The sequence below is a fragment of the Chlamydotis macqueenii genome, chromosome 10 (genome assembly GCF_036417535.1).
Source record: "Chlamydotis macqueenii isolate bChlMac1 chromosome 10, bChlMac1.mat, whole genome shotgun sequence".
NCBI classification, from domain to species: Eukaryota; Metazoa; Chordata; class Aves; order Otidiformes; family Otididae; genus Chlamydotis; species Chlamydotis macqueenii.
In genome coordinates this window covers 8,138,846-8,165,276 of record NC_141565.1, presented here as the reverse complement: position 1 = coordinate 8,165,276, position 26,431 = coordinate 8,138,846, and the positions used below count along the sequence as shown (strand labels likewise).

General features: G+C 37.4%; 1 protein-coding gene across 2 annotated transcripts in view; it reads right to left on the bottom strand.

Moving 5' to 3' along the window:
- CACNA1D (calcium voltage-gated channel subunit alpha1 D) overlaps positions 1 to 26,431 on the bottom strand; it is a 195,715-nt gene that overhangs the window by 80,454 nt on the left and 88,830 nt on the right. For both annotated transcript variants that reach the window (XM_086755918.1, XM_086755919.1), the window contains exons 8-11: positions 24,478 to 24,581; positions 11,184 to 11,353; positions 2,720 to 2,807; positions 1,387 to 1,413 (exon numbers count right to left, since the gene is read on the bottom strand). In XM_086755918.1, the coding sequence (XP_086612044.1) occupies positions 1,387 to 1,413; positions 2,720 to 2,807; positions 11,184 to 11,353; positions 24,478 to 24,581 (389 nt within the window). The remainder of the gene's footprint in view (positions 1 to 1,386; positions 1,414 to 2,719; positions 2,808 to 11,183; positions 11,354 to 24,477; positions 24,582 to 26,431) is intronic.

Sequence of the window (26,431 nt, the reverse complement as noted above, 5' to 3'; positions counted from 1 at the left end):
CACTCCCCAGATAGGTAAAATAGCCTTTTTTTTATGCTTACAGAACATCCTACTATTGAAGTCAGTAATACAAGAATAATATTCTTGTATTACTGACTACGCTACTCATAGGAGCCAAAAGCAGACTCAAAGTGTGTAACTCATAGCTCTCTGAAACCAGCGGGTTTTTTTTTTTCCCCAAAAGGTCTGGGGAATCAGTGACAAAACAGTATAGCTAAGTGATGCACATATGAAAACGCTGGCAAAGAGTGTGCAACGGCACTCACATGTAGAAGTGTATGAAAAATATAAGCATATGTAAATAATCCACATGCTTCTATGAGTCTCCACTGTGCAAACAGATCAAACTTGGAGAATGTAGTATAATGGCAGTTCATTACACTGCCTGGTATTTGAAGTTTGCTGGCTGAAAGGGATGACACAATAAAGCCTGATCATAGTATCCCATGAAAAAACTCTCAGTGTAGAAAAGCACCAGTTAACTGTTGCCTGGAAGCTCTTCTTCAAAAAAGAAAGAAGACTATTCAGAAGGAAATCAAGTCCACTTCAATTGGTTGCAACTGGTCAGCGCTGGTAGGTCATTAGAGCTAGTAAGGCTAGTAGAATAAATCTGGGTATGCTATTCCTCTTCATTGCTGCAAGGAGAATACACTGCTGTTACCAATGAATTACTTGCTACACATCCAACACTGAAATCAGTTTTACTAGGATTAAAAAATTTTAATTATTCCAGATGTTGCCAAAACTGCTGATGACAGATGTTGCCAAATCTTCTTGATTGTCCCTCTTTTCCACCAAAAATTTTCTGTCAAAAATATTTATTGTCGTTTGCCTCACTGTAGGGGTGTCTGCCCTTCATGATTCACTAACTCTACTTCTTGATTACTTACCTTCAATCACATAGCTTTTTTTTCCTGTCCCTTCATGGAGTAACCTAACCTTTTCAAACAAAAAGAGGTATCTCTTCTGTGTTTGCAATTATCCTTTCTAGTTACTAAATATATGTCCTGTAAGATTGGAAAATAAAATCAAAATAAACCAACTTATTTGTTTTGTACTGCCATATCCTCTGCCTACAATATCAGGACTACTAATTCTTAATTTTGCTTATAATACTTCAATCATACTTGAAAACAGAAGCTCATATTCCCAAATGTTCCTAGTAAGTGAAAAGAAAGCCACAAATACCAGCAAAGTAAATCAGGGAGTTTGACGTTCAGGAGTGCTGATGGTTACTTTACTGTTGTATTCACCAGTAACTGATAAGAAGAATTTTCACACAGTAAGATTTAAAGTACAGTAAATAAAGAATAATTATACAAGATCATCATGATGTGTAAATAGTCACAAGGAAAAAAAGTGATGAAGAGAAAGGAAAATACTGACCTGAACTTGGATTTTGAGATGGTTTGGCTAGAAGAAAAGGAACACACATTTTTAAGAATCGGGAAAAAAATAATTAATATGAATTTGTTCTCTTTAGTATTTTGCAAAATAATACATTGGAATTACATCTACATTACATACACATTTTAACAAAATGCATCATGAATGCTGAAATTCTATTGTCTGTTACTTATTTTCTGAAATACCATTCCTAAAGCTTTATTTTTTTTTAAGTGAAAGAAAGGATATCTCCTTTAAAACTAAGTAAATAAACTGTTCATGTAGAAGCTGGTTTTAAGTCATAAAAATGTGAGCAAATAAACAGTGAACACCACAGTATATAGAAATACTCCCAAATATTCAGTTATTGCCTAAATAATAAATAATTGCCTAAATAATTGCCTAAAAAATATTCTCCAGATCACATACAATTTACCAGAAAACGTTTATGTCATGGGGGATTTCTATTATTTTATTATTATTATTATGGAAAATAATTATATTTTATAAAAGCTTTCAGGAAAACATGACTCTACTGGAAGTTTAGTTATATTGTTTCGTATCATCTTATCTTGAGAATTTTAGGAGTGGTTTAATGCTGTAATAATTGGTCTAATATTAAACTACTGAAAGGCAAAAAAAAAAACCCCAAACGTCATACAAAGCTTGACTATTTGAAAGCAGTTTTGGCTGAGTAAATGAGGAAAAAATGATTCTTTTAAATTCGAGATTATAGAATCATAGAATCATTACGGTTGGAAAAGACCTTGAAGATCACCAAGTCCAACCATCAACCCAACCCCACCATGTTTACTAAACCATGACTCAAAGTGCCACATCTACACATTTTTTTAACACCTCCAGGGATGGTGACTCCACCACTTCCTTGGGCAGCCTGTTCCAATGCTTCACCACTCTTTCAGTAAACAAATTTTTCTTAATATCCAGTCTAAACCTCCCTGGATGCAACTTGAGACCATTTCCTCTCATCCTATCACTTGATGCTTGGGAGAAGAGAGCAATACACACCTCACTACAACCTCCTTTCAGGTAGTTGCAGAGAGCAATAAGGTCTCCCCTCAGCCTCCTGTTCTCCAGGCTAAACAATCCCAGTTCCCTCAGCCACTCCTCATTAAGACTTGTGCTCCAGACTCTTCACCAGCTTCATTGCCCTTCTCTGGACACGCTCCAGCAACTCCACATTCTCCTTCTACTGAGGGGCCCAAAACTGAACACAGTATTCAAGGTGCGGCCTCACCAGTGCCAAGTAGAGGGGGTACGATCACTTCCCTAAGTGGAGGGTGAGGTACTTGAAATCAGTCTGTGTACTCACCATAAACTCCCACAGCACGCTGGGTTCTCTCCTTCCCCACTCACATTCTCTGTGTTCACTGATTCAGTTTCACTGGTGGGCATACTTGCTGTTAGGAGACAGAAATTGCTTTAGATTGACAGCCAAGCAAGGTATTTCACAGAATGTGATCTCCTGTTCTATTGCAAGAATGCCCCCACTTTTTGCAGGTCTAATGAAAGCCTGGAAGATCCGAGGAACAACAGATGTAGTTAGAATTCCACTGGGAATGGTAGAATGGGTACTACAAAGGATGATGAGAATTACTAGTAAGAAAAAGGGGATTATTACATTTGTTACACAGTGAATTACTGTATAGATATAGTGGATACCAAATAGTTAGCAATTATAGCTAATAGATTTTTAGGCAAAACTCATTTGCAGATTGGTCATCACCATTTATCTTCAAATCAACTGAAATATAGAGGTAGGACAAAAGGTGTTAGGAAATGACGAACAGGCAAATTTCTCAGTACTTCCTAGGGGAGAAGACTACTTCTATGTCTGCAAAGCAAGCATGAAAGGAAAATCTAAGGAATAACAGAAGTGTAAAATCAATATTGCTGGTTTATACAGTAGAAATACCATCCAGAGTAGGAAAAAAAGAGAGGTAAAAGATGCACTGACATTATTGTGGAACAGCATGAACAAATGAAGAACTGAGTATCTTAGAGGTATTCTGAGGTGTACCTTCTGCTGTTTTGATGGTTTGCTTGTTGGGGTTTTTTGTTTGTTTGGTTTGTTGGGGAGGGTTTAAGCCAATATCTGTGGACTGAGAGTACTGAAGGCAGAGGGGCTACAATGCCTATTTCTGTTAGGCATGTCTCACTATTTTAGTAGCCTAAAGGAGGCTTATATTAGCCTTAATTACACACATCTTAACGTGAGACTCAAGAATCATCAGGCTCCGAATTTTCCTATTTGTCTACAGATTAGGCACAAAATGAGAACTGTTAGTAACAGTTTCTCTGCTCTGCACAGCCTCTATATTGCCTCAACACTGACAGAAATACATGGAAGTGGTAAACAGTAATTTGGTTTCCATGCCCATCAATTCCATTCAAGTTGAGAGACTGACAGGTCTATGTAGGCTAGATGCTCAGCCACTATTTGCAATAGCTGAGAATCTGTTCCCATAAATGTTAAGTCATCATTACATGAAATGTTAAACATAGAGTTGACATAAAGAAAGATTCAAAATGTCCACGCAGGTGTTTGAATAAACAAGGCATTTCAGGCAGTAAGCACAGCAAAATCTTCTTTCACAAGGTTCTTGTGTTTTGATGAGTCTTTTAAAGTATTACTGAAATTGCTTTATATATGAACAATTCCTAGTTAGCACCTGCAAGTGCCTCAATTCTAATATCATGCTTCTCTTTATAAATCAGTGTTTAAAAATGAATGTTGCTACTCTTGTGCGAACTTCACAGCTTACCAGCACAGAGTTCAAAAGGAATTTCATTCAAAAGTAAAGCAAACAATGTTTGCTGATATCCAAATTCAAGTATTAAAATTTCAAAGGGTTTAAGAAAAAAAAATTACAAAATTATTTCAGACACACTCTCAGGCCTTCAGAACTAATAGTTTTTATTTTAAAATGCTAGAGTCTTTTGCCATAAATGCAAGGAGTTTCCCTGTTTGGTAAAGAACTGAAATGGTTGACTTACTGAATCATAGAATGGTTTGGGTTGGAAGGGACCTGAAAGATCACCCGGTACAACCCCGCTTCCCTGGCCAGGGAGATTTTGCACCAGACCAGGTTGCTCAAAGCCCCGTCCAACCTGGCCTTGAACACTTCCAGGGATGGGGATACCTTGTGTTGGGTGACTTTACATGCTGTTAGGAAACACGTTATAGCCTCTTAATGATGAACATTTTAACCCTTGTGACGGGCAGCTGCAAAATATGAGTGCAGAAGCCCTGTTTCATACACTGTTATTAAGAGCTTTCATGAAAACAGAGCTAGACCCACTTCTGCAAGTATTACATAGGTGCAATGTGTCTCTCACACTTGTGTTTTAAATTTTTCTACTCTTCCCTTATCTAAGTGCAGTGCCTAGAATCCAGTTCCTCATAAAATGTCACTCAGTGTCACATGAATGTTATTTTTTTTAAATACGCCAAATAATTTTTAAGTGTGTAAAGTAATATAATTTTAATTCAAGTTTACCCAGACTTGATGCATTAACCCACAGTAAGAAACACTAGCCCTTTCTGAACATGACTGCATGAAGAAAAACAAAGTACCAAACAAAAACAACTACAACAACAAAAAAATCTTTGTCCCTATTGAAGCCAATGTTAACGTGCTGATCATTAAATACAGCCAGAATCTTACTTTCTGTTTCAGACGGGGCTATTGCTCTAGCTCTATTAGTGACTTGAATGTGCTGTGTTTCAAAAATGGAAAAGAGAAAAAAGCACCATAGACAGTTCAGTTTACATTAAAAACTCAGCTATCATTATACTGTAATTTATATCCCCAAACAAAAACTTGACAGAAGTACTGAAAAAAGCACCATGTTGAAGTCTAGCTCCAGCAGTTCTAGCAAGTCAATAAATCTTTAATTAGAGGAAAACAGCAACAGCACTGCATGACTACATCCACTCTTGCTAATGCAAGCAACCTGGCAAGTCTTGAAAAGACTCAATTGCATAATCCCAGCTTTTTAAGGGCAAAGTATACTGGGCAAGGGACAGCACACAGAATAAACTTTGGAAAGACGATCTAATCTCAGGCCAGCTTTGAGTACTCCAGCATTCAAAGGAAGATACCAAATTTTCTCTATTCTTTATTCACTTTTTGCCCTTATTTTACTGGCATTCTTCTGGAAAGATTATCAGACAGTATCAGCTCTCTTCTATTATGGTAACTGGTTTCAAACAAAGAATGCTTGCATTAGGCAATATAAACAACTATAGCATGCAGCTTAATATTTTCCTGAGTACATAGAAAATAGGTCAAGTATATCAACTACTACATTTTATTTCCATGGATAAGAAAATAGATTGTTTTTCTCATGTTATAATGTTCACTATTTACTCTAAAAAGTTTTCAGATTTTGGAGCAGGGATTTCCAACTCCTCTCCAGGACAGAACATAACTAATGCATAGCTAAGAGCAAGTCAGTGCCCACCCGCATTGATATGTCCCCGCCAGCTGGAGCTGGAAGAAATAAATTCCATAACTCTGCAATATGACAATTTAGTGTCACTGTAGAATCCAGAAGCAAGCTAAATTACACCCTGAATTATGGTGACAAGTATTACTGTTGGAAATATTTTCCTCTAGAAAGGATACAACTATTATTTTAATCTGGTTCAACTTCAGCTATGCATTTTTGATGCATAGGCTGATCTCATTTCCACACTGATGCGCCTTGGGTAGCTTTCTGGTTACATGTACTGAAGAAAAAGAGCTGCCTAAGTGGAGTAATCGGCACAGCTAGTCAGATAATCAGTAATAGCTAGTGGAAAGAATCTTCTTACTATTTTAAAAGGTACTATACTGGCAAAATTTTACATCAACCTTGCAAAATGGAAATCTTCTGTCTGCTAGTAACATCCAAAGAATTCCACAAACTACAAAATTCTCCTAATTCTTTCTCAAATCACCACATGGATTTTCTGAACCCTCTACACCAAATCTTTGAGATATTAAAACAGGAAAACAGACCAAAAACAAAATCCGCAAAGAGGCAATACTATCACGGCAAATTCATCTCAAATTTTCCTGGAAACTCAATATAAGGTTGAACGGTTACACATCAGCAGAAGGAGAGCAAAATAAGCAGTCTTCATTACAGAAGCATCACTGAATCAACCACTTCTAGCCTGAAGGATGACAGTATGAATCTTGGCAAGGTTGAATACAGATGTGGTGCTTTTAATAGAAACAGAGGTAGACGTAATAGAATGAAAAATATTAAGGGTGTGATTTCTAATCCACTGGTAGTTTAAGTTTGAACTACTCAGATCAACATAATCATCTCACAAATGCAGAAAGAAATAGATGTAGGCCACTGATTTGTACTTTGGAAAAATCCTACTCATAAAAGGCATACCAGCCCTGCAAGACAAATGAAACTAAGTCAGTGCACACATTTGGGAATCCTTGCGATTAGCGAGATCAGGTACTAGTACTGAGACAGCATTTGCAGCCAGTAGACGACAGTAAGTTTCTGGCTGGTTCCATGCTGCTTCAAGACTGACATCAGAACCTGAGCCTGCTAGTTTAAAGGCTATGCTGAAAGATATATCCAAAGTAAAATTGCAACTGCTGTCTTTTAGCAATTTTTATGGAAAAATTATTCCAGCCTGTAAAGCTGTGCAAGCTATTAGACAATATATGTAACAGTTACACAAACGATTTCAAGTAGACTCAGTATTTGTAGAAAATGAGTCCACTAGGACACAGCAATTTCTGAGTTAATATTCTGCATTCTCTAAAGTAACTGGATCAGATCCATCAGTCTCAGTCTGAGCCACAAGAGTGATTCTTAGGACAGCAAGGAAGTCAGTTGCTTCAATAGCTTTGTTGTAGGTAGGATTAAAACTAGATCTCCTAATTACAACTGTGATTATGACAAATCAACACATTTGCCAGTATTAAAAGAGTGCAGATTTCAAAATAACTATCATACTCTAAAACTCCTGTCGATCTCTATTGCGAGTGGGAAAGAAACTGATTAAAATACAAATTACAGAAACAAGACCATTACAAACAAGAGAAGATACAGTAAAAGTTTGTTATGTTTTGTTAGATTCTACATTAAAAGTATTATCTTAAATAGTAAATATTGTCATCATCCTGTTTTAAGCTCACAATATGATCCATTATAAAGCTTGTAAAATACTTGGATTAATTCCTTTACACCTGAATTTAAATACTTTTAAAATCTCATTTACCTGACTTTTGAAAAAGAAAACCTATACTTCAACAAGAACAGTCACCGACACGTCAGTGGAAATCTAAATGGATTAAAGACTTTGGAATGCTTTAGGAAGGCAGAGCACTGCAGCACCACTCTGTTTCAAACATGCACATAAACCAGCAGAACTGCATGCACGAGTATCTACATGCTGAAGATGTAGATGCTTTTGTTAAAGAAAACACACGCAATATGTGCCTTCAAAAGCTAACACATCAAATGCAGTATGGGCACAAAAAGTTCAACTGCAAATCAGAGCATGTTTTACCATGTTTATTGGAAGAACGGCCAAAGCAACTAAGTCTGCTTTTCTTCTTTTCTTCCATTAAGTCAGCCAAGGTAACCCCTTCGCGTTAAGCACACATAATCCCAGCATTTACACAGTAGATGGCAGCAGTTGCAACGCAAAAAAATAAAAATGTGTCCATATATACAAGACAAGCAATGTCAGGCAAAACAAATTGAAATTACCAGCAGCATAACTAATCAGAGCTAAATCCCTCACCTCTCAATGATTTTTGCATTTTGAGCTAAATTCACAATGCTCTGAAGTCAATGGAAGTTTTTTTTCATTGACTTTAGGGTAACTAGCTATTGGTTCATAAAAAGACTTATGACTTCTACTAAAGACATATTTACAATTCTAGTAGTTAAAAGGTATTCCATTATTCGACAGTACCAAATACCTGCCCACTATCAGCAGAGATGTAAAAATACAGAGGGTTCATATATAAATGACTTAATGACTTCTCTGGTTCAAAACTTTAAAATGTTGGACTTGCAGGAACCTAAGCTACATTTTTCAAGGATTATGTAAAAAGGTATTAACCACTGATTTAACTGCCTCTGAAATCTGCACCTTTTCCTGCCATAGAGAGAAGAGACCTTCTGTATCCTAAACCCAGAAATCATCCATATTGTTGAAGAGCATTACAGTGATCCTCCACCACCACCAATCAGCAGTAATCTTGACTGTCCAGAGGTTTAGGTATTCAAAGTAGGGGCACAGCTGCCTAGAAGCTTCCAAATTATTATTCCGCCTGTCTTGGGACCCAGTCCTACCTTATGCTTCAAAGACGGTTCTAGAAACACATCATCAGTATATATGGACCAAATTTATTTCCTAAATAAAATTTCTATTTTCAAGATTATTAATCTGGTGATAACTAGCTAAATTTTTCCTGCCTTCCAAACAGGTAGCTCATTATCATAACCATGCTCCTAACCCAAAAGCTTCCCATGGAATAATTAGATAGCTTGTGCTGTGCAATGTGATATGCAGCAGAGCATGTCTTGAATGCAAGGAAGTGGAGCAATTCAGCAGCTCCTCCTCCTTTACTCCCTGTTGCAGTTGATATTAAAAATTAAATTCCAAGCCACACATTTAAGCCCATGGGCACAAACCCAGAGGAGTGCTAGAAGATTGCCTATTCACTGGAAATTTCCATTCAAAATACATATGCATGCCTGAAATGAAATCATTGGGATTTGTTTTCAAGTTCTTTTAATTGCTTTTGTTCTCCTATTTTCACTCTGCAAGTCTCCTCTAACTCGTAACTTTCCCTAAAACTATGTCTAAGTTAACAGTTTAGAGCCAAAAGCTCTCTCAAACTCAACAACTACGAAAATAAGTACTTTTGATTTATGAAAGACCTATAGGACCTACAAGTTGCTTAAGGAATACTAGAGCAAAGAGTTCTTTTGCAGCATATTAACAAATATCCAATTTGAACAGGATGCAAAAAGTTCCTGGGATTTCACTTGGAGACTTGCAAACCAAGTCCATCAGCACCACAGCTCACAGCATGGTTACACAATGCTCTGTGCAAATTTGGCATTGCCTACGGTTCTGCATGGCAGTCTTGTACAACACGTATTTACTCTATAAAATGGGCAGTCTTTCACTTCTCAGTCTTAGGATTTAATACCGATACTCAAAACCCATGGTTTATGTATTCCTTTTACACAACATTAGTAGCAATAACCAAGTACAGTAAACTCTTTGGCTTTTTTTGCTCTGCTCTAGATAAAAACTGTTGGTGCTACAGTTTTTCATATAGACATAAATTTCATATAGACATAAATTTCATATAGACTTATTCCTTTCCGCATGATGCTGGTATCAACATGAACCCACAAGCTGCTTTCCAGCTTCTCATAAAATCATTGTTTCCTTCTAGTCAGTGACATAGATTCATACGGTGCTTTTATTGAGAACTAAAGGACTAATAAAATGCTGAAACTCAAAATATAAAGCTTTTTAAAAACTTAACTACATGCAATACAGAGATAAGTTTACAAACAGATACTTCAATATCAAACCATGTAATTTTCACTATTTTGCTACTTCTGAAGAGTACTATGGTTTAAAAGAACACATCACAACAAATTAGCAGCACTACAAGAAAAAGAACAATAATAATATATTATTTCAACATAAAAATTAATATTCTGAGTTGTCTCTGACAAACCACTTGTAGATGCATTTTCTTATATATACTCAATGGTATCTAAATGAATAAATACCATGACTTTCTAGAGCATCACATGAATGATAAGGTGCTATTTAGCATTAGTATTGAAATTTCTACCTTAATCTTACATTTAGTATTAAATCATAAACCACATTCTGAAACCAAGTTCTTGTTTATATATAGCACTAAAAGTTCTCAAGATTTTAACTGCTCCTATGTAAACACGGCTAAGAGGCTAAAATAACCTCTACTAAATTATGACATTAAAATACTTGAAATTTCTGACAGAGAAATAGATTGGAACTTTTACAGTTGTTGCAGTATCATTAAATTAACTTGTTCCTTTACGTCAGCACTCAGGTCAGAAGCACTAGAGGACCACTACAGGATAAATTATCTTTCCCATAATACACTATACACTACTGTTGAATAAAAACATACTAAGTGATAATTATATTTCTTATTGTTGAACAAAAATCCTACAAGATTTCATTTATTTCACACAGCTAGTAAGTTGCGTAAAAAAGATTTTATATCATTTTCTTGACTATCAGAAAGAAAGATACAGAATGCAATTCTTCTACTTCAAAACTCAAAAAATCCTCACTATCAGCACAAGGTTATTTCTTCACTATAGTTTTGGCAATATTTTTTAAGCTTTTTGAATTATTTCATGCAACTACAGGCAAACACATTCTTCTTGACTAAGGATTTACAATGATACTTAGTGACACGTAGCTTGTATGCACTAACTTAACAGAGCATGAATAAAGGAAAGTTTTTAAGTCTCAGCAGTGATTGAGTGCAATGATCTGTACATTGACAATTCCCATCAGAATTTTGTGGTAAGATTCTGAATTATCTTCCATGACTACGTATCAATATATTAACAGACTTGATTGTTCTGCTAACGAACACTTGTAAAGTTGAAATCAGAAAGCGCCATCAGACAGGCTGCATTTACCCCAGTGTAATACCCTTACTGCTTAAAAGCAGTCAAACTGACCCACACAGTAGTAATACAGAGTAAAGAACACATACTGTTCCGTTTGCCTTCTTCATCAGCCTCTTCATCATTCTCAGGGTCAATATCTTCTGCCTGTGTAATCCAGTCTAAATATCCCTTCAGATCTTCTTCAAGCTGCTGTTTTTCACGTAGTTTCTGAAAGTCCCCTCGGGCTTTGGCTTTTTCTCTTTCCTTGGAAAATTCTCTACCAAATTCAGATAAAGCAAAAAAAAAAATACTGATTGTCATACTCCCACAAATTTGGACTTAGGTCTTCACATTGCAGAATAACACACTGACATAGAAAATGAACTAAGTAAACCACACTGAATATTTGTGAGCTTCTTTGAAAACAAGACAGTGGTGCAAAGACATCCTGGCAAATCCCTACCACGTTACATCAAAACTCTTAGAGCTTTTATGTTTTCACTGAAAATTAAGCAGTATTCTTGACTCTTCCCATATGGGAAGAGGTTAGCCCTCCCATTTATTTATTTTCTCTTCTATATAGATTTTAAAATCAGTTTTTTCTAATAGCTGTAAAGAGAAATTGACTTGCAGTAATAAAGTAATTTCAGAGAGCTGAATATCAGTTTCAGTGAAAAGGAATTTCTGGCAGTTATTTCTAAAATCCTTCCTCTTCCAGTCATGGTTTATTGGCCATGTCCAAGCATACTAATTTCAATGCACAGTTCACAGAATTCTACTAGTAAGCTCTGTCTTAATTACATCATGCATAGACACCTATACTGTTCGAGATGTTTTGCCCTTTTGCTAACAGTACGTAGAAATCCTGTTCTCACAGATCAGAAATGCATCCTTTTATATAAATGGAATCTTCTGCCTCATTGCCCCAGTCTGAAGACAAACTATTTGACTGTGTCTAGTTTAGTCTGCGATTTGGGTCAATCCCTAAGTTGGGAACGGAATAGTAATAGTAATAGCACAGAATAGTAATTAAAATAATTAAGTCGTGCTCTTTGAGAAGGACATTGGATAACATGGCCTACTGAGGTCTCTTCCAACCTGAAGGACCCCATGAAGCTATGATTCCCTTAACAATATATGCCTCAAGACAATTATCAAGTAAATTCCTGCACCGCAACATTTCATATGCTGGCACTATTACAACATTTGGTGTGATACACAGCTCCCAATGCGTAACTCCTTTTGCTAAGGAGGATCAAACATTTCCCATTTTATCTGAGTATCAATAAATACAACTAGGGGTAGGCAAGCATCTTTTGAATTGTATGGTAACTATGTACCGATTCAGTACTTAAAATTAAACTTGTTCTGACTAACCTGTTAATTTTACAATAAGGCTGAAATTACATCTAAAAAATGGCTACAGTAATTTAGTTTTCTATGAATTTGCAACCTCTTCATTTACTGTGAACTTTCAGTTTAAAATATTCCCTAATTAATACACTCTCAAGGGGAAATTTATTAGAGCACTCATTAATATCCTTTTTCAAGTGGAAAAATATTAGGAAATTAGCTTAAGACTTGCAAAATATTTTAACAAGGTGAACACAATTATCAATATGATGCTGCCCTGCTAATGATATATAGCAGAATAACAGAAATTCTAAATTTTTCAACATAGTATTTCAGTTTGGTGCCAGGCATTAGTTATCTGGAATTGCAAAGATCTAATCTCTCCAGTTTTTTTCAATTTTTATTGTTTTATGTGCTGTCTTCAAACATATATTCTAAACACTAAATTTATGTTTTGATATTAGTAAATTTAAGAGTTAAGCTCTTTACGTGCAAGATTTTGTCGGTTTGTTTTCTGTTTTTTTTTTTTTTTTTTTAATGTTACGTTGCAGAAGCTAAAAAGCTTTCTGTTGCAAAATCCAAGAGGCAGGCACTACACCTTTTACAGTTGAGGACTTAATTCAACAAAAATTCAGTTGGGCATGTGGAGATCATTCTGTTCCATCTGATGGCACTGTAATGAAGCTGAAGAATGCCAATGCTTGCTTTGCATTTGCTACCGTTCACCTAGCATCCAAGGACGAGGTCCTTCAAAAAGCCATCTCTTCAGAAAAATGCTCCTGAAAGGTAGAGAGCTCAACAGATCTCTGAAGGATAATTGCTTTTTAAAAAGAACAAAACAAAACAAAGAGATTTCATTGCTTTTGCAGAAGATGGCACAAGCCTATCAAACTGTGTGGTTTAAGCTTCTCTCAGAGTAGCAAAGAGATGATCCTTTACATCTGATTTAGGCAACATCCTCATGACTCTCATTCCACAGGCAGCATCTTTGAAAAAAGAGTTATCGTGTCATAGTACGGAATCAGAAGTAACAAGCCTTACTAGCTTTTACTAAGTATTTGGTTTTGTTCAGTTAAGTCCTTTGAGTGTTTTTCATTAGGGTGAAGGATATGCGTGGGTAAAGCAAAATGAAAGGTGCTGTTATTCTAAGGAGTTAGGTGAAAGAAATAACTTAAAAATTAAACAGTTGGCAAAGCTGATACTTTAGACAGCACTTCACTCATGACTGAACCAACTTTTAATTTTGACTTTATGTTAAAATGGCTACATGCAGAGAATTAAATAGTTTTTTATATACACAGCTAACAATGACCTTTCCCTTTAATACAGCATAGAAGTCAGACATGGTCTTGTTAAATGCTGCTGCAATTTATCAGTAGGCAGAGATGCCACGGTGCTTAATTTCCATGATATTTAAAATTTTCACTTTTATTTTAAAAACCTGACTGTTTGTAAGTAAGTATAACATCTGATAAGACTGCATTTTCTTCAGGGGAGGAAGGAATCTGGCTATATGGTATTTTTTTCTGTCTCAGTCAATGAAGTGACATCCCTCAGACACATATGCACGTATTCCTTTTACTGAAATACTACTAATAAGAAAGGGGAATTAAATGGAACTGGAACGTAATAAGTTTCCTGTTGGCAGAACAAGAGCATTTTTTTCCAAGAAAGAACAACTTATTTGAAAAAGATGATGGGGGTGAAATGAAGGAAAAATGTTGGCTCTTTAAAGCTTCTATCAAAAACATTTAGTCAACAAGATACTTGAAAATTTAGACAAAGATATGTAGACATTGGCTGATCTCCTGGAAGGAGGAGTAAGACAGTTGCTTGTGCAGTGTTTCACGGCTATGGAGAGCACAGGCTGCATCCAGGGCAGAAAGAAAAAGCTTTTGGCTACGCAGGCAGCATAGGTACTGACATGGTTAGACTAACAGCCTGAACTGGCCTCCCTAACCATCACCATCCAGTACTCAGTCCAGAAGCCCATGAGCTTGACAGGTTTAGGAAGTGGCACATCAATTGTGCTAAGTGGACTTAAGCTCTGTAAACATTTGGTTTCATAAATGCCTGTGCTAAGAGCTAACCTCAAGATAACGTATTTCATTCTGGTTTGATAAAATGACCTGGATCTGGCATTTGAAAGAGCGCATCTGGGGGGACGTGGGAAATTGTTCATTGACCAAACTGACAAAAATTGTATTTGAAGGGCTGTTGTGACTATGTGAGCATTTATAAGGGTCTCTCCACTAAAATGTGATTTAAATCAGCCTCCATGCAAGTTGCAAACTGAGAAGTCCTGAGAAGCTACTCTGATTTGACATCAGCTTATGTGAAATGAAAATTAGGCCAACTGCCTGTAAAATTTCAGTTTAAAAGTAAAATGGATTTAAGTAGTTTTGGTAAAGCATAGGCCTCAATGAACATCCTCTTGTCCTGATTTCAACAACTAGAAAAAGCAAAGCTCACTACTGTCTCACATTTTAAAGGATAATCTGCTTCAAAATTAAGACTTTAGGCTAGCAGGGGTAGAAAGCTTTTTGCAAATCTCTATTTCTGAAGAATCTTATAAAGTAGACTTGCATAACTTGTATAACACCACCTTGTATAATTACCTGTTTACCTTCAAAAATATATTTTCTTCAAAACAGTCTATTGCTACCTAGATGGAGGCAATTCAGTTTTTTTATTTCACTGCAAATGCAAATAAATCATACAACCCAGCCCTAGCCAGCCTAATTTTGATCTAGTTAAATACAACTAAAAATGCCAGCATATGACAATATCCTGTAAAGCAAGTAAAGCTTCAAGCTGCAGCTAGGGTAAATAACTCAGTCAACTGCACTTGCAGCAGAAAGGAGACAGCACTAGCAAAATAAAGCCTTATATGGAGACTCACCTACATAATCTAACTTATTTTCACATATAACTAAGCTACTATATAAAATACAAGTTTTATTTCTGTTGCCCAAAAATTCCTTGCAGAAAGATGATCTTAGCTCTCTGTTTAGGCACAACACCATCATTAGGAATGGCTGTTGAAGGATATAAAATGCAGTTTATGAGTTCATGCTTCGACAGTCTGGAGCAATCACTTTCATGCCAGGTTTTTCTTTCTTCAACAGAGTGAAATAATTCCTGCTGGTATGCACCAAGCTGGGAATGGCTTAATGCAACAGGGTGGAGGCAGCAGCAGGGAGTACCTACTGGGACTTAATTACAGCGCTCTGGTTCTCACACCTTAGTTTGAAGCAGGGTCATATTAATCAAAAGTCCTAAGATCATTTGCTTAAATGTATCTAGTATATTCTCCCTTCTCTCTATAATTCATGGACATAATAACTGAGTAGACACTTATACAGACCTCCTATCAGCTGAAAGTTCTTCCATGCTTAAGGCCAAGGACTTTTCATAAGGGGGTTTTGTGCAGCAACGTTAAGTGTTGCTGTATCTCCTGCGCATCACTAGCCACTGATGACAGGAAATAAAAAGTTGCCTTCCGCATTTAAAGGTAAACCAGGACACTAATTCTTCATTAGCCATACTACTATTAGCCTCAGGATGCCCAGAGAGGTGGTAGATGCCCCATCCCTAGAAGCATTCAAGGCTAGATTGGACAGAGCTCCGAGCAACCTGATCTGGTTGGAGGTGTCCCTCCTCCTTGCAGGGGGGTTGGATTGGATGGCCTTCCAACCCTAACCATTCTACAATTCTATGATTACTGCCCCTTTGTGTCACTGCAAATACAGCAATAGAGAGAATTCATCTACTGCAGTATGCAACTTGCTGCACACAGGGTCTGGTACGTGGAAAGTGTTATGCTAATCCTATATGTAGAACTGTCACCTAGACATCCTAGGCTCTCATTTATTCACAGAGAACAGTCACATAACAACAAAAATGTACTCACAGGAGTACAGTGTTGGCCACCAGACTCACAGAAGAGGCTTCACACAGTGGTAACCATACCAACCAACAAATCAGCAGAATCAAATACGTGAACTCAAACTGCTTAAACCGTACAGATAAGCACAAACAACAGCTCACAACTGGGTGTAATGTTTCTCTACATCTGTTACACATTTTAAAAGTTAAGTAACATCACATCTTTAATTACTGGAGATTTGTATACATCATCATCACTGTTTCTTTTAGAAATAATAAAAATTCATAGGCTGAACATTGTGAAATTATTTCTGCAGCAGAAAAAAATTCTAGCAGGAATTGTCCTTGAGCAAGGAGCACTGGATTCTTGGTGGGGAAATGCAACCTGGTATTACACACCCATAGTTATTCCTATATAGTTCATTAGCAATTGACAAAACGTATATTCAACAGCTCCAGCACGACCTGTGTAGCAGAGGGCCTGTATAGCATTACTGTGCCAGAGTGCACATGAATGCAATGGGATCGTCTGTAGGAACAGCAAGATAGAGAACTATTTGAAAGAGTAACAGAACTGAGATGTGATGTTTCAGATTGTTATTATATCTGGATATTAAGATGTACTCATTCTGTCCTGAGTAAAGACCTGTTTGGTTCAGGACACACTGAATTTCCTAGAGGAAGAACCGGCAGTACTAAACATAGGACCATACCCCAGAGAGTATTCACCCCACTACCATGGTGTGCACTGTCAACCCTGAAACTGGTGTGGTTTGTTACCTGCCAGAAGCTCATCAGCAAGCATCTCACAGGACTAATTCCTAAGAAGTCCTGACGTCTTAAGTTCAAACAGGACTGAAATAAAATCAGTTCCCTTCAAGCTCTTATTCAAGAACACTGAACTACTCCCGTTGACGTTAGTAGTCTGTCTAAAGCAGCTGGTTAGAGTTACTGCTGTATACAGCCAAAAGGATTTGCTGATTATTTATTGTTAGCATATTTGATTGATCAATCAAAGATAGTATTTCCTTGTTTTGTATCTATTTGTGTTTGACTTTTATTTTTACCAGCCACGCAGCAATCAAAAGAACCTGCTTTAGCTTGTAACCTGCTGAGATCTAGAGCTGAAGTTCCTCTCCTCTTTTTGAATGTATATTCTGTTTACCTATGTGAGGGAGTTAAATTTTTATTTGTAACTTTTTGTTTTAAACTAAGCCTTCCCTCTGCTGTGAAAAGGAACACTGTCAAAATCACTTAATTTCCCTTTTGCTGAAAGACTATGGATAACAGTTCACTGCCATCTTCTACTTGGCAAGATTATTCAAATGTCTTTTTCTACGATTTTTTCCATATATACTGTAGACAACAGTTCTTAGGTGTATAAGCTTATCTGTGCCAACATATTTTACATGACATTGACAGATATTGCCATGAGATTAATATGGATGAGTACATATCCTTAGCTTTTAGGATCATTATGTACATACATTGCAAATGATACTGTGGTAAAGAAACAGAAAAAATTAACATTCTCTTAGTAACCTGCAAGACTTGCATGTAAGAGGTTGTATTTAAGGACATGTCAAAGCTTATGCTTTGATGTCCTTTAGTGAGGCAATACATTCAACTTAGAGAGATTTATTAAAGTGTGTTTGAAAGGTCTTATTTGTTCCCACGGGGAGTCAAAGCAATACTAATGCCTTGAGCAGAAAATGCCATCAGAAGAAATGATCCCCCAATGATAAGGACTGTCTTGAAGAATAGATTATCATGCATCACTAAAAGCCATGCCTCTTGATAAATAAGTTATGAAGTTTTATAATTTAATATTTTCTCTGTTCATAGTAAAAGAGTTGAATGCATGCTGTATTACTGGCTTATTTACTTTAACCTCCAACAGACTTTTAAAGTCACTTTCAGGGTGGATGAGTATCTCTCAATTCCCTTACTTTCTTAAGGTTTAGCTTTATTTATTAACTTCCGACTAACTTTTACTTTGTAATTTCTAATTTAACTTTCTAATTTCAGCTCACTGTCTCTTGCACCAATACTCATGATACGCTCTGGTCTTTTATCCTGGCATATTTGGAGAAGGTCTGTCCTTGGCTCCCGATTTCTGTGTCCAGTACTTCATGACTTCCGAGAACATATATCCAGTTTATGCCCGTTACACACACTGCGTGTAACCAAAGCTACATGTAAAAGCTGGCTCTTGAAGCAGCCCACCACCCTTCGCAGAGCTAGAATTGTTGGGCAGCTCCTCAGTGGCAATTTCTGTGCCATTCCATCAAGTGGGAAGTTGCCCCAAAGATGTACTGCCTAATCCTTGCAGAATAACCAGAGGAACTTGTACAACGGAAAAAAAAAAGGGTGCTCTGGTATGAACCCACTCCCTGCTGCTGGCTCAAAAGACATAGCAATCAAAATAGAGTGTGAACATTTGATGATCACCCCGTGATTTCCAGGAGCTAAAACAATTATTTGTAGCCACATACAGCTTCAAATTTGAATGTGAATAAGCAAAATGCAAACCAGCCCAAGGTAATGAAAATGCAAAGATATCTGAGTACACCTATGGGCACTTCCCACACCTGCAAGCATTTTGCTCTGTATTTCCAAATATTGAAAGATTTTTAAAATGCAGTCTTGTAAAAGATCACCTGATAGTTCCAGGTGTCCAGCTAGATTCCTAATAAATTCATTGAGCTGAAAGAAATTACAAACATGCACATGTTTTGAACCATACTTCCAAACACATTTTCGGATACATTTCTGCAGCTGGATCTAGAGCCTATTTTTTCTAATATGGTTAGGGAGAGGTTGTTTGTCAAGTCTGTTCTCAGGCCAGAGCTGCAGCCTTCTTAAGAGCCCTCTGTTGAAGTTGGACCAAGAGTCGTCACTAGAGTCCCTTCTGAGAGTCATAGCTATAGCTGGCTCTAGAGCCATTTCTAGAACACTTTCCAGAAACAGATCTTAGGCCAATTTTATAGCCCATTCCCAGAGTGGGACTAGGGTCATTTCTTGAGGTCTTTCCAGAGCTGGATCTAGGTTCAATTGCCCAGTCATTTATTGGAGACAGATTTAGAGCATGTTCTTGGAACCCCTTCCGATAGCCCCTTCTGGAGCTCTTTGTAGAGACCTTTTCTAGAGCTGTTTACTAGAATCATAGAATCATAGAATGGTTAGGGTTGGAAGGGACCTTCAAAGGTCATCTAGTCCAAGCCCCCTGCAAGGAGCAGGGACATCCCTGACTAGGTCAGGTTGCTGCTCAGAGCCTCGTCCAGCCTGGCCTTGAACGTTTCCAGAGATGGGGCCTCCACCACCTTTCTGGGCAACCTGTTCCAGTGTTCTATAACTCGCATCGTAAAAAATTTTTTCCTAATTTCTAATCTAAATCTACCCCCCTCTATTTTGAAACCATTACCTCTCGTCCTATCACAACAGGCCCTACTAAACAGCCTTTCCCCATCTTTCTTGTAGGCCCCCTTGAGGTACTGGAAGGCCGCTATCACGTCTCCCCAGAGCCTCCTCTTCTCCACGCTGAACAGCCCCAACTCTCTCAGCCTGTCCTCATAAGAGAGGTGCTCCAGCCCTTTTATCATCTTTGTGGCCCTCCTCTGGACCTTCTCCAACTGGTCCACGTCCTTCTTGTGTTGGGGGCTCCAGAACTGGACACAGTACTCCAGGTGGGGTCTCACCAGGGCAGAGTAGAGGGGGAGAATCACCTCCCTCAACCTGCTGGCCACGCTCCTCTTGATGCAGCCCAGGATGCGGTTGGCCTTTTGGGCCGCAAGGGCACATTGCCTGCTCATGTTGAGCTTCTCATCCACCAGCACTCCCAAGTCCTTCTCCTCAGGGCTGCTCTCAATCCATTCCCCGCCCAGCCTGGATTTGTGCCTGGGATTGCCATGACCCAGGTGCAGGACCTTGCACTTGGCCTGGTTGAACTTCATGAGGTTGGCACGGGCCCACCTCTCCAGCCTGTCAAGGTCCCTCTGGATGGCATCCCTCCCTTCCAGCGTGTCGACGGCACCACACAACTCGGTGTCGTCGGCGAACTTGCTGAGGGTGCACTCTATCCCACTGTCCATGTCGCCGACAAAGATGTTGAACGGGGCCAGGCCCAGCACGGACCCCTGAGGGACGCCACTCGTGACCGGTCTCCACATGGACATCGAGCCGTTGACCACCACTCTCTGAGTGAGGACATCCAGCCAACTCCTTATCCACCGAGTGGTCCGTCCATCAAACCCATGTCTCTCTAGTTCAGAGAGAAGGATGTCGTGCGGGACAGTGTCAAAAGCTTTGCACAAGTCCAGGTAGATGATGTCAGTTGCTCGTCCCTTGTCCACCGATGCCGTCACCCCGTCATAGAAGGCCACCAGATTGGTCAGGCACCATCTGCCCTTGGTGAAGCCATGTTGGCTGTCACCAACCACCTCCTTGCTTTCCATGTGCCTTAGCATGGTTTCCAGGAGAATCTGCTCCATGACCTTGCCAGGCACAGAGGTGAGGCTGACCGGCCTGTAGTCTTCCTTATTCCCCTTTTTAAAAATTGGGGTTATGTTCCCTCTCTTCCAGTCATCGGGGACCTCACCAGACTGCCACGACTTCTCAAATACGATAGCCAGTGGCTTGGCAACTTCATCCGCCAGTTCCCTCAGGACCCATGAATGGATCTCATCAGGACCCATGGACTTGTGCAACTTCAGGTTCCTCAGATGATCCTGAACCTGCTCTTCCAGTACAATGGGCAGTACTAGAGCTGTTGATCTCGCAATCTCTTTCTAGAGCTGAATCTAGAGCCCATTTCTGAAGAGCATCTCTAGAGCTGGGTTTAGTATTATTTGTACATGTCATTGCTGGAGTTGAAAACATCTCCAGTGTCTTTTTAAAAGTCGCTTCCAAAATTTCTGAGATAGACCTAAAGCTGAATCTGGAGCCATTTCTAAAACTTGCCGAGGAGTCTTTCTCCAGAATGTCTTTTCCTAGAATGTCTTTTCCTGTAAAGTCCTGCAAACTGAAATAGCTTTTTGACTGAGAATTCACTTTGAGAATGTTAATAATACTAGTGTCTAACAGAGAGTAAAAAATAGAGTATTTTGAAAAAGTTCAATTACCTCAAGCCTATGATTTCTTTCCAGTCTTGTTATTCAAGAGAATATTTAGAAAAAATCTCCACAGTCAGCTTCCATGCAGAAATTAAAATATTTACCACATGCAGATTCCACGCACATGTTATTTTTATTAATTCATACACCTGCCATTAAAAATACAAACTCTATTTTTAAGAATGTCACCTTCAGCAGGCAAAAGTAACATGGATCACCAGGAAATACTTACCTTCAGAAACGGCTAGATGAAAAACAAAAGATCTCACAAATGATCATTCTCATCCATTTGTACAGTATCTAAATACATCAAACATGCAGTGCACAAGAGGCATTACAGAAATACAAAGGGGCAGATGATCACAGAGTAATAAAAGGAGTGCAAAGAGAATAAAAGAATATTTTAAAATCACAAACAAATCAAAACAGCACATAGATTTAAATGTACACAGCATAACTTGGTATTACAGGAAGTAACACTTTCATACAGAAAAGGTGTATTAGGCATTCAGATTCCCCTTCCAAAACCTGTATGCAAAGCCACGCTTTTCAAGTAAGTCGGCATAATTTTTGCATTCTTGAAGTTTGATTGGTTTAGTAAAATTTAGCTTTCTTTGTAGATTTATCATAAATCAAGTCTCATGCTATGGTTTGAAGAGCATAAAACAAAAGAGCTAGTAACTCTTAAATTAAATAAAAAGAATGCATGTGTTACACATTCAATGCCTGTCTCAGAATGAAAAATATTACCTAAGGAATATAAACACACCCACGGGATTTTACTTGCACATCATTTTTACCCATAAAATTCAGACAGGGAGGTCTGAATAGAAAATATGTGAAATATATTTATTATTTATATAGAAATGGCCTTTAGTGATCGAAACAAACCAGTGTAACAGTATTCCACACTGGCCATTGTCAGAGTTTTAAACACGACAGGACATTTCCTTCACTTATGTACCAACTATTAGTTTGGTATTACAGGTATCTTTTATAAATACTCTATTCTTTTTTCTCCTTCTGCTCTCAATGTCAATCATTCATGCTATTTATTTATCATGTATCAGTTTACTACTATAATTTTCTTCAGGGTTTTGTTTTCTGTGTGTAAGTGTTAGGAAGGCTCTTTCACATGTTTAGGGGAAACGTATTCAAACAATTCATCAAGCACCCTGAGCACTCAGGTGACACTGTAGTTAGGTGGCAGCAAATAAATTTAGGAATGAATGAGTTTACGAATTTAAGGAGAGTTCACATCATACTTGACACTGCCATTTCTGTTTGCTGGAAACTGAAGGCAAGCCAGCAAAGGTTCTGAAGAGTGTTAGAGCTCTACAGATCAAGCAATACCTAGAAATCAGTGGTGATTTCTTGTGTGTAGAATGTAACCCAAGGACAAGGGGACACCTTTTCCCCTGTATTGTAACAGCAGCTAAAGAAGTCCATATTCCAACAAATATCACACATATTGTAATGTTGCAAGTCTTATGAAGTATTTTAAATGTATTAAATCAAATGTAAAGCTTAGCTGTGAAGTAGTCTCAATTCCTAAGGCTTCAGTGCAACACGTACAACAAAAATCTGGCATTACTTTCCCAGCAACTTATTTAAAAAAAAAAATACAAAAACCTCAAACCAATACCAATTTGAGTCACGCAAGGGAAATGGGCAGTATTTAGTTAACTATTATCACAGGACATCTTCACACAACAGGAAGAAAACTAATTGCTGCTTATGACCTTCTTAAGGGCCAGGGAAAGGAACTGTAAACACCTAATCCTCTAATGACTTCAGTGAGAAGTCTAGTCACACAGAAATGTTAGGTAACAGTATCAAAAGAAGAAATAAACTACACCACAACTACCCTCATTTATCTGTCTCTCTCTTTCTCATACGTTTTGGCCAGTGTGACTGTGACATGAAAGCTGTCCCTGAATAAAACAAAGCCAATACAACTGTATAAATTAGACTTTACAGGATAGGTCTTGGAAGGAAGAAATTAAATCTAAAAATCAGTGTGTTTTATCACTATGTCTTTGCTTTTAAACATCTGCTTTGTAAAGTGATCCTGACAGCAAGCTAAAACTATGCTTTTCCTAGCTTCCTGCATGCAACAGTAATCTATCACAGATAAATGACTTGCAAGTTTAAAAAACACATTGTAAAAGCACTCATCAGATAAAAACACTCTTTTAACATAGTTATATCAGCAACTGGAAATTTTGTTTGATTGCCTAATTTCCAGGACTATAATAATGCATTATAATTCCTTTCAAATCTAACGTACAACATCACAAAGCCGTGAACAGTGCCGTGCACACAATCAGCAGTGTGATGACACCATCAACTACTGTGTCAGGCTGCCTTCTATGCAAGAGGAATTTTTCTGTGGGCTAACAACGATGGCACAGCTTGCCTAAGATTGCCAGAACAATATCATTTGTTGTATAACTAAAAGTTAATAGATACAATTATAATAATTTTCTTATTATTGATTACTATATCAGCTTTCTGGTGCAGGCTGTCACAGCAGCACACAGCACTGTAATAGAGAAAGCACGAAACACTTTGTGTGAAGGCAACCTAGCCATACTCTTTCTGTAAGACAGATCTTGAAGCCCTCATTAAAAATATTTTGCAGCATGACTGGTAAACACAAATAACACTTCAAAGTACTTTATGGATATTTGAACAAAAGCAAAAGTTGGGCTTTCAGAAAAGGACACTTGCCTATAACTATAGGGGAGACTATTTGTACAAGTGCACCACCCATCTGTGTGCAAAACAATGTTTCTCCCTGCTGGAATATTACAGAATAAGGAGATTAGTGCCTTATTTAATGAATATTTTTGGCAAGCATGGTGAACATGATGTCAGACAGATACAGGCACTAGAATCAGACAGTTCAGTGAAAAGAGCAAACACTGGTAGGATGACATAAGAATCTCAAGTGCATGCAAAAAAGCCATCGCTGAGAAGCTTGAGTAAATGCAGAGGCCATCTTACAAGTAGCAGTAGCATACACAATGTGAACTCAACTGCTTACCCACTAAGTACACCAAGAACCAGGTTAAGTACGAAAAATGAGCCAAGGATGATAAGACTAACAAAATAGATCCATGGCCATTCACATCCTATTGCATCATTTACCTGTAAAATGTAAGGAAATAAGTTATGATTCAGTCATTCATTAAACAGCAGAGTCCTTTTTGCAGCTGCCAGATCACGTAGGTTTCAACACTGAAAGCTGATGGCTTTTTTTTTTTTGAAGAAAAAAGATTATTTAACTTCTTTACTTACCCAAATTATGTTGTAGATGTGATGCCTTAGATGAGGAATTAAAATAACATTTAAATAATTGCAGGAGAATTATTAGTCCTTTTTATAACTTTGCCGCAAGTAGTGACATCAAGAATAAATACTTGTGTGTCTAAACTCCAATTTGGGTATTTTTATGTTATTTATATGATAGCTACAGAAAATTGTTTCTGTTCTAATTAGAGGAAGAAGAAATAGATGTTTATTAAAAGATGTCATCACAACTGAAGTCTCACCTGTATAAGATAACCTGTGTGTTCATGGCAACTGAATTCAGGACTCTGCCTTCATGATTAAAAAGGTGTATGCTTACCCGCTCAATACACCAAGAACAAGATTTAGTACGAAAAATGACCCAAAGATGACGAGACTGACAAAATACACCCATGGCAATTCAAATCCCATAGCATCATTCATCTGCAAGAAATAAGATGATCTTATAGAGTAGATCACTATAGTAACAGCAATGAAGAGTCAGAGAAAAAGAGAATTTAATAATTCGGGTGAGATAGTATTCTATGCATTCCTTCAATATTCAAAGAACAACAACATAAGAAAGAAGGCACTGGCCGCGTTCCCTTTGCATTTGTAACAGATACTAAAACAAAATACTGAGTGAACCTAGCATTCAGATCAAAAACATTATCAAACATAAACGGAGCACTGCAACAGTTCTGTTCTTCAACACCTAAAACGAACTAAATTCCAGATCTCACTAATTAAAATGATACTTACAAAGTACATTGAAATTTTAGGATTTTCAGTTCATATATATCCTAGCTACATGAATGATCCTCTGAGAAAATAAAGTAATATGTATCTCAACAGTACAAGCAATATTATTTTTTCTGTAACATGAAATTCCAATATTTTTTTCCTGAAATACTACAGTTGGATGCAGTCAGACATTTTAAATTAATTTAAAAATAAATAAATTAGAATTAATTTGTGTAGAAACATGAGCACAATTTTAGGAAAATGAAAAGCTGAAACCAAATTTTAGAAACATAGTGGAAACAGAAATATTCCAGAAACATTTATGAACAAAAATTATGTAAGATCAAGGTTAAATGAAGTTTAAAAAGTTGTAATTTTTTTTTTTTTTTTAAGTAAGGTTGAAGTAACTGAGCTTTAAATACGCTCTTTACAGACTCACACGTGTTTTCTCTAAAGACTTTTTCTACTGTCTATTCTTAATGAGCTCATTATACCTATCAGAAGGTGGACTTTAGCTTATCCATGGAAATCTAAAAAAGCCTATTCAGAAACTAGGTACTTTAAAACACAGGGAAATAGTTTTTCTATGTAGCATTCCAGTGCAAAAAGACATTTTGACAAGTTACAAAAAAATAATTCTGACTTGGAACTTCTTGGAAATGTCTCTTGACATTTCCTCTTGAGAGGAATTATTCTAGCATTTTTGTTTATACTGACAACTTTACATCAGATCCTTCTTAAGATGCTTTTTAGCCATGAAAATTCAGCACAATAGAAATTGCATGAGCATTTGAGACTGGATACAGTATTGTAGAACAATCTTTGGGCAAACCTTTTTTCTCTTCAGTGAATGCTGCTGTTTGTTTTACCTAGAATTTGTGATTAGGCTTTGAGCTCTATTGACAGTCAACTTTGACTCCTGTCCTTAACATCTCTGTTGGAACAGATATATTAACATGAGAACA